This window comes from Quercus suber, unplaced genomic scaffold (genome assembly GCF_002906115.3).
Source record: "Quercus suber isolate HL8 unplaced genomic scaffold, Cork oak 2.0 scaffold_204, whole genome shotgun sequence".
Lineage (NCBI taxonomy): Eukaryota > Viridiplantae > Streptophyta > Magnoliopsida > Fagales > Fagaceae > Quercus > Quercus suber.
The window spans coordinates 596,755-606,517 of record NW_027069662.1 but is presented as its reverse complement, the minus strand read 5'-3'; the positions used below and the strand labels follow the sequence as shown (position 1 = coordinate 606,517).

General features: G+C 38.7%; 1 protein-coding gene across 1 annotated transcript; it reads left to right on the top strand.

Moving 5' to 3' along the window:
• The first annotated feature begins 6,655 nt into the window (after nt 1–6,655).
• LOC111992284 (actin-binding protein wsp1) lies at nt 6,656–7,683 on the top strand. The gene has a single exon (XM_065779301.1). The coding sequence runs from the start codon at nt 6,703–6,705 to the stop codon at nt 7,417–7,419; it is 717 nt and encodes a 238-aa protein (XP_065635373.1). The 5' UTR covers nt 6,656–6,702; the 3' UTR covers nt 7,420–7,683.
• Nucleotides 7,684–9,763: the final 2,080 nt, after the last annotated feature.

The following is a 9,763-nucleotide window of genomic DNA, read 5'->3' as shown; positions in this document are numbered from 1 at the left end:
TGGAGCTGAAAACTATGTGAATGATGGTTCTGGTCACTTGAGATTTGTAGCTCAGCTTCTTAGGGATAACTCACGGGTTCAACCTTGTAAAACTTTTGCCGATATGGTGCGTGGGCATCAGGTGCAGGTCTGGGGTGGAAATCAGCAAAAGTTGTTAAACACCCATGATAATAGGAAACTGCAATTAGGGGATAATAGGGGAGAGAAGCAGAACCTAGTAAGTGTACAGAGGAGGTTAAGTGCATCGCCGGTGAGCACACCAAATCTGACGACTCTTGGAGGAAGAGTTGTGGGTTCTCGGAGCATTAATGGGAAATTTGATTTGGGAGAGACAAATTCGGTAGGAAATAAAAGGAGATTACCGTCGATATTCAATTCAAATTTGAATGTATTTGTTTTTGGAAAAAAAAAACGTGAATTGAGGAATTCCTACTGGACTGGAGAAGCCTTGATTGTAGAGGTGAATGGGGAAGGAAATAGGCGTGTAGCATGGAATCCTAATAAAGGTGGACTGAGGAGTTCTAAATGGGTCACAAGGAGTCAGAGGGAGCACGTGGTGGGTCCCTCTAGTGGGTCATGGGTTCATATAAACCCTGTGGTGGGCTTAGACCAATTTAGGCAAGTTGCAGGGATTCCTAATAAAGGTGGATGGAGGAGCTTTGTATGGGTTTCAAGGAATCAGAGGGTGCAAGTGGGGGCTCCTAGTGGGTCACGGGGTCAAGTTTTGAGTCCCCTGTTGGCCCAAATTGGTTTTGGTTCTTTTCAGTCTAACGAAGCTTGCTTCTCGGGCCCAAGAATTTATGAAATGGGTGAGCCCTCTTTGATGACAAGCCCAACACCCCTGGCCCACTCGATGAAATCAAAGATATTTACTTCAGACAAGGCCGAGTCATTGACTTTCAAAATCAAAGTGTCTGAGCAAAAGGGAGAGGCTGGGATCAGCTTCGATAGCCTCACGGTGGCTGGGATAGAGGCTGGGAATCTGGGATCAATTCCGATGGTGTCGTGGTGAAGCCGATGGAGGATAATTAGAGCTGTCTTGATGGGAAAAGCTTCGACAGCATTGTGGTGGATGGGTTGGAGATTGGGACCAGCTCTGATGGTCTTGCGGTGGCTCCGACCGTGATCGATTGCGTTTTTTCTGCTGGGTTTAACTCGAACGGTCACGACTCAGTTGGGATCAACTTCGATGATCTCACGAGGGCTTCGGGCAAGTCCGACAAGGTAAATTTGCAACTCTCGAAGGGTATTTTCTTTGCTAATATCCTTAAAAGACTTTCAGTTGCGGGTTTCGTGGATTTTGGTGTCAATAGGGAGGATAAAGTTGGAAGTGACTGTAGTGTGCTTTTGATTCAAGGGGTGGATAACAAGGGTACCAGGTCAATTGATATGGGTGAGATTGGCTAGCCCAATTTAGCGTTGATGGAACCAAAGTCAAATTGTGGCCTACCTGATTTGGGAGTCTCAACGGTGGAGGAAAGCTTGGCTGATTGTAATCCGTTGTTTACTATTATTCCTCCGGGGTGGGCCTTGTCGATGGAAGTGCACAACGATTCTGAGGTATTAGACATTGGTGGTACATTGGATGTCTCTAATTGGGTGAAGAACAGAATCCTAGGTTTCAGGATAGTGATTGGGCTTTCTGTGAAACGTCATGAACAGTTGTGTATTGCTTATCTTCAAAGGCTAGAAAAGGAGATGGAGGTTATTAACCAGCAGCGGAAGAAAGCAGCTGCTAACTAGAAAGTTGCATCCTCCATGGGTAAAGGGAAAAGAGAGTTGAGGAATTTAATCTCAACGGGAAAAGAGAGTTGAGGAATTTAATCTCAACGGTTAACTATGATGGAAGATAGTATGTTGGAAGTGTGGTAGAGTTAGTAGTGGGGCCATAAAAGTCTTTATGAAGCTAAAAATGGTTTCATGGAATGTTTGAGGTTTGAATGACTCCCAGAAATGTCTGGTGGTGAGAAACTTGTTACGTGAGTGGCAGTGTGATGTGGTATGCCTTCAAGAAACAAAGCTTGCCGGCATAGATAGATAGCTGGTTTGCAGTATATGGGGCTATCGGTATGTGGTTTGGGTGGCTTTAGATGTTGATCAGACGGCAGGTGGGGTCTTGATTATGTGGGATAGGAGGGTTTCAGAAAAGGTGGAGGTTCTGGTGGGCTCGTTCTCGGTGTTAGTTTAGTGGAAAGGTGTGGAGGATGGTTTTATTTGGGCATGTTCAGGGGTGTATGGCCTGAATGATAACAATTTGAGGGATGTTCTGTGGGATGAGTTGGCTGGTATCCAGCAGTATTGGAATGTTCCTTGGTGTTGTTTTGGGGATTTTAATGTTGGTCATTTTCCTAGTGAGCGGATGGGTGGGTCTAGGCTTACTCCAACTACGAAATTTTTTTTTGAATTTATTGAAGATTTAAACTTGATAGATTTGCCCTTGGAGGGAGAGAGTTATACATGGTCTAGCGGTACTAACAAACCATCCATGTCTAGGATTGATAGGGCTCTAGTGTCACAGGACTAGGAGCAACACTTTCCGGATGTGATCCAACGGATTCTTCCACGACCTGTTTTAGATCATTTCCCAATTCTTTTGGAGGCAGGGGGTATGGCAAGGGGGAAAAGTCCTTTCCGGTTTGAGAATATGTGGTTGAAAACGGATGGGTTTGTTGATAGAGTAGATTCTTGGTGGAATCGCCACTCTATTTCGGGTACTCCTAGTTATGTGTTAGCAAAAAAATTGAAAGCTTTGAAAGAAGATATTATTCAGTGGAATCGCCAAGAGTTTGGCAATGTTGGATGTAGGAAGAAAGATTTATTGGGGGCTCTGGAGTTACTACATGCTAAGGAAGGGGTCCTTGGACTCATTGAGTTGGAGAGAGTTGAGAAGGTTGAAGTGAGAGCGTAGGTACAACATCTTCTTTCTCTAGAGGAGATTTCATGGAGACAAAAATTGAGGATGTTATGCATTAAGGAGGGTGATAATAATATTAAGTTCTTCCACAAGATGGCCAATTCTCATAGAAGGTATAACCATCTGAGTTTCTTAGAAGTAGATGGGGTGATTTATGAGGATGAAGCAGAAGTGGCTACTTAGGTAGTTCAATTTTATAAAACTCCGTATCACGAGCCTAAGGAGGGGAGACCATTTGTGGAAGGATTGGAGTTTGATCAAATAGGGGAGTTCGAGAGGGGCCGGTTGGAGAGGAGATTTGAGAAGGATGAGATTCTATCAGTGGTCAGAGATAAGGAAAGGGATAAAGCTCCAGGTCTAGATGGCTTTTCTATGGCCTTTTCCATCATTGCTGGAGAGTGGTAGAAAGTGATGTTTTAGCAGTCTTTGAAGAGTTCTATCAACACTGTAAGTTTGAGAAATCTCTTAATGCTACCTTCATAGCTTTGATTTCTAAGAAGAATGATCCCTCAAACATTCGTGATTTTAGACCTTTCGGTTTGGTGGGGAGTTTATATAAAGTCTTAGCCAAGGTTTTGGTAAATAGATTGAAAGTGGTGTTAGATAAACTGATATCTGAATCTCATAATAGTTTTGTGGGAGGTAGGTAAATCCTTGATTCAGTTCTCATTGCTAATGAGTGTGTTGATAGCAGAACGAAGTGTAAGATTCCGAGGGTGATATATAAATTAAATATTGAGAAAGCTTATGACAATGTGAATTGGGAGGCTCTTCTGAAGTTGTTGAAGAAAATGGGTTTTGGGGAGAAATGGTGTAGTTGGATTCGAACATGTATCTCTACAGTGCAGTTTTCAGTGTTGGTCAATGGATCCCTAGCTGACTTCTTTGGTAGCTCTAGAGGCTTGAGACAAGGGGATCCGTAGTCTCCCTTGTTATTTTTAGTTATGATGGAGGTGTTTAGTAGGATGGTGAAGAGAATGGAGGGGGCAGGTTTACTTAGTGGTTTTAGGGCAGATGGTAGGAGTGGTAGAGGGGAAAGTGTTTCACATTTGCTTTTTGTGGACGACACTATTTTGTTTTGTGATGCTAAGGTGGAGCAAGTCCTACATATTGATGCTACTTTGTTTTCAAGCTGTGACTGGTCTGAAGGATAGCATAGCTAAAAGTGAAATGTTTCCCATAGGGGAGGTAAATAATGTGCATGCTTTAGTAGAGATTTTGGGTTGTAGGGTGGGGGCCTTGCCAATGACTTATCTGGGTAAGTGCCCCTATTTGGAACCCTATTTTGGAAAAAATGGAACGAAAGCTAGTAGTGTGGAAGAAGCTGTACTTATCAAAAGGTGGTAGGTTGACATTGCTTAAAAGCACGCTTTCTAGCCTCCCCACTTATTTTTTTTATCTCTATTCACCATTCCTACGCATGTGGCAAACAAAATTGAGAAGATGCAAAGGGACTTCCAGTGGGGAGACCCTAAAACACATCTATTTGGGGGGGAGGGGGGGGATAAGGTGTGTATGCCAATTGCTAATGGCGGTTTGGGTATTAGGAAATTGACCACTTTCAATAAAGCTTTACTAGGAAAGTGGCTTTGGCGTTTTGGGACTAAGGAGAATAGGCTTTGGAGGAGGGTGATAGCTTTGAAATTTGGGGAAGAATTGGGTTGGTTGGGGGGGGGGGGGAGGGGGTGGTCATGGATGTGGTTTATGGAGAAGTATCTGGATGGGATGGGGAGTTTTTAATAGCAATTTTTAGTATAAGGTTAAGGTGGGCGATAGAGTGAAACTATGGAAAGAGAGGTGGTGTGGAGATCTTCCTCTCCAATTGGCTTTTCCAGTATTGTACAATCTTGCTGCAAACAGAGAGGCTTCTATAGAGTCATCTTTGATTGGTCAAGGGGCAAGGGTTAGGAGAACTTGGGATGTTCATTTCAATCAGGGTCCTAATAATTGGGAGGTAGATGTGGTGGACGAGTTTTTTCGATTCTTGGCATCCAATGTACCTTCAGGGATTGATGGTGATCGGTTGAAATGGAAGTTGACAAAAAATGGGGATTTTACTATCTGTTAATATTATCATAAGTTACATGGCTCTTCCTCTGTGATTTTTCCTTGTTTTTCCTTGGAAAGGTATTTGGAAGGTTAAGGCACCTCGACGTGTTTCTTTCTTTGTTTGAGCTGCTGCATGGGATAAGATCCTCACGGGAGATAACTTGCGGCTTAGGGGGCTTTGAATTTGTTGATTGGTGCATTATGTGTCGTTGTTGTGGTGAGACAGTGGATCATTTGTTGTTACATTGTGGAAAGACTTATTGGCTGTGGTGCTTTGTCTTTAGGAGTTTTGGGATTTCATGGGTTCCCTCATGTACGGTGTCAGACTTTCTATTTAGTTGGTGGAATTGGCTGGGGCAGAATGCATCTTCCATTTGGAACTTAGTTTTGCTATGTTTGATGTGTTGTATTTGGAGGGAACGCAACCAGAAGACGTTTGAGGATTTGGATAGATCCGAGGACCAAATGCTTGCTCTTTTTTTTTGTTCCCTTTTTGATTGGGCTAGGGCTTGGGGACTCACATCTAGTGACTCTCTTCATCTTTTCCATGGCTCTCTTTCTTTGTAATTCATGTCTTTTTTTTTTATTTTTGTTTTCTGCTATTCCTTTTCTTTTGTAATTTTGATATGCTGATGCTTATAGCAGTTTTCTTGAATATACTTTTTCTTACCTATCAAAAAAAAAAAAAAAAAACAATTGCTACTTTGTCATTTTTGTTTTCAAAAATTGTATATGGCTCTATTAGAGCATTCCCATCAACAATTGCAAAAAATTTAGCATTTACAATCTCAAAACACCTCATTTTACAATATACCAAGCATCAAACTTTCTATTTTTTTTACAACTTCATTTAAATATTATTTCTTTATAATTTTTTTATTTATTTTTTTTGTTTTTATTTTTTCATCCTCACTTTCTTTGGTCTCACTGTCTCTCTTTCTCGCTCTCTCCCTCTCGATGGCCCACGCCGATGAGATTGATCAAGTCGACGATCCACGCCGGTCACGTCGATGATCAACGAACCCAAACCCATGAACTCAGACCCACAAACCCAGACCCACAAAATCGCCGAAGCACATCAGATCACGACCCAAAACGCCAAATCCATAACCCATGCAACCACTGCCAAATCTAACATCAAATCACAAAAGCAAAGAAAAGAAATCACTACGATAGAGATCGGCTTGGCTTGATGCTCTGGCTTGGGTTTCGTCGAAGAGGGAGACAGAGACGTCGAGCAGAGGGAGAGAGAGAGCAGATAAATAGGAGCAAGAATGAGAAATGGAAGAAACGGAAATGAGAGAGAGAGAGAAGAAAGTCTGGAGAAAGAAGATAGAGAGAGAATATAAAATGATTTTTTTTTACAATCTTGCTACAGTAGGCTGCTAGAGATAGCAGTCTACTGTGGATGAATTGCAAAATTTATAAGATTTAAAAGCTTTGATGGAATATGCATTTTAACATTTATAGCATTTAGCATTTATACCATTTAGCATTCTTAATGAGAATGCTCTTAGGAGCTTCATTTTTTTAATAAATGATGCAAAATGAGGCTTAAAATGAGCTTGCAACTTTTTAATGCATAAGGAAACATCTTACTACTCATGGGGAATTGGCTTTATATAACTATTTGCTTCCCAAGTTTCTTGCTTTTATTTTATTTGAGATTTAACCGAATTTTCAGATCTGCTTTCTGATATAATGTTGGTCACCATGACAAAAACAGATCTCTCCTAGTAATGCAAGGAAAATCCTCAGATGTTGCCAGACATGCAATTCCCTCCCTCCGCAAACAGCGAATACTGGTTACTTTCACAAAGTCTCAACCGAAGAAATTCACACCTAGTGATGGTCAGCGCCTTTCTTCACCTGCAGGAGCTCAATCACCCCACTGGGGTCCACCTCCCAGTAGATCTCCCAATCATATTCGTCATCATGTGGCTAACAAGCATTATGCTCCCGTTCCTACTACTGGTGTACTACCAGCCCCACCCATTCGTCCTCAAATCCCACCTCCTAATGGCATGCAAACACTTTTTGTGCCTGCCCCAGTTGCACCAGCAATTCCTTTTCCTGCACCAGTCCCCCTCCCGCCTTGTTCGACAGGATGGCCAGCTGCTCCACCAAGACATCCTCCACCTCGCCTTCCTCTCCCTGGCACTGGAGTATTCCTTCCACCAGGCTCTGGTAATTCATCATCTCAGCAGTTACCAGGTACTACAACGGAAGTGAACTTTTCTGCTGAGACAGCTTCCTTGCCAGAAAAAGAAAGTGGTTCAGGGAAATCTAGTCATAATACAAGTGCATCTCCAAAAGGGAAATTAGAAGGGAAAACACAAAGGCAAGACTGTAATGGGAGCATTGATGGAACTGGCAGTGGACATACAGCGGTGAACGAAGTAGAACAACAAAGTGTTGACAATGCGGTGGCAAGCAAGCCAGCCGGAGCAGTTTAGAGAGAGAGAGAGAGAGAGAGAGAGAGAGAGAGAGAGAGAGGGTTAAAGGAAAAAGGAGGTAGGCTGCGAACTTCAAAGAGTTTGAAGCAAATGTAAAGAGCGGCAATATTCAAGACATGACATTTCATACTATCAAGGGGAACGAAGGGAGGGGGAAGAACTTTTCGGTTCTCTTTAAAACCCCTTGTGTCCTCTGTTCCTTTTTTTTGTTGTCTTATTATATGAATTCTTACATTAGGTGGAAAACTCAGATTCTTAATTTAACTGTGGCTCTTTTGCTATCTTGATCAAAAGTTTTGGTTTGGAGTCGGTTGTAGATATGCAACCTATGCCTCTTGAAATCAATCCACGGAACAATCTGAGATTGAGCCAGGATACCTGCTTTTAAAGTTTAACAAAAGGAGGCAGTTAATGGTCAGCTAGCAGGGTTAACTCTGACAGATGAAAGTGACCAAAGCATGTACAAAATATTGTTTTGGGAGTAACTGATCAAAATTCTAGCATAGAAAATATAGGTCTTTTGTCTCGCAATATAATTTGAAAGCCGAGTTTCTGTAGTCTAACTTTAGATTGGTATGTGTGTGTGTGTGTGTGTAGTTTTTTAAAAAGGAAGGAAAAGTTCCCAAGGGAATAAAAATCCCCTGAATGCATAATGAACCCAAAGTAATTAAGATTTGGGTAATTATAGATGTCAAAAAGCTCCCATGAGAAGAGCAAAAACATTTGTATTTGAGAAAAGAAGGGATAGATTTTAGCTACAAAATTTGTTGTAATTTAAGTCTACAATCATAGTTAGTATCGTACGATACGCGATATGTATCGTATTGTGTAAAAAGTTTTGTATTGTATCGGTGTATTATAAGTGCTCACGAATTGTACGATACAATGTGTATCATATGAATTGTATTGTATTGTAAAATCGTAAGTATCGTACGATACATAGACAAATGCTTTAAAATAAGATTTTTTTGTTAAAATTTGTACTTTTATTTGAATCTAACAAGTTGCTAGACTTGTTTTAAACATAAAATCATTAGGGTACTTAACTTAACCTAATAAATTAACATATTCATAAGTTTCTTTTCTCTTTCTTTTACAAAATTTGGACTACACAGTATATATTTATATTTTACTTTAATATTTACAAATTTATTTTCTATACTATGAATAAAATATTAATTAAAAATATAATTATTTTTTTTTATTTTTTTCATTATTGTTATAAGTCCAAGAAACCAAAATGCCAAGAATTTTTTTTAATTATTAAAAAAAAAAAAAAAAACAAGAAAACATAGTAAATGTTAATGACGATGAAGAAAATGTTAAAGAAGAAATAAATCTGTAAAATAATAAACGTGATGATAGCATTGACTTAGATGGGGTAAATTAGCCAATATGATGAATATGATAAAATAAATTAATTTTTTGGTCATTTATAATATATTATAACTTTTGAATTTAAGCAATTTGAATGTGTATGTTATAAACACGTGCTAGTTTAATTTATTTAGCTAGCTTGTTAAATATTATTACATAAGTGATGAATAAATTACTCATTAGCTGAATATATTCAAAATTTATAATGAATATGCCCTTTATATATGTATATCTATAATTTTTTATAGATTTTATTAAGTGTTTGTGTATTTTACGATACACGATACGATACAATATACGATACAAAAAAATAAAAAATTGATTCACAATACAATTCATGTTTTAACAACTATGTGATTATGTCTACAATATTATTAATATTATTAAATATTTCAAAATTTTAATCGTTGAATTACATATTTTTAATGTTCTTAATATACATGTCAAATTTTGTGCTAATCAGATATTATTTATTATATGATTTATAAGATTATATTTTATGCATAATTTGAAATTACAAAAATTTGTAATTTAAACAATTTATTGATGACATGACTATTGATTTTTAATTTTCTAAAAATTTTACAAACATGGAGGATATAAGAAGAAAATGTAATTCAATAGTGAATTTTTCAAAATTCACTTTTAATAAAAAAATATTGAGTAAGGTTGTAATTTTACATTAGAACTAATTTTGTAGTTAAATTTTGTTCAAAATTGTATCTAATCACTAGTTGAAGTCTTGTGTGTTGCATGGTTTTGCTCATAAACATATATAGTGTGCGTTTGGGAGTGGATTAAAAATAAAAATTATTTCACTATTTAGTTTATTTTTACTACTATTTATGAGTTTTACTGCACTTTTTGGCACTACTCATGGGCCTCACTGTACTATTTCAACTAACTTTTAGCTTTATCTACAGTACTTTCAGCAATAATTTTTCAATTTCAACAAAATAAGCGGTAT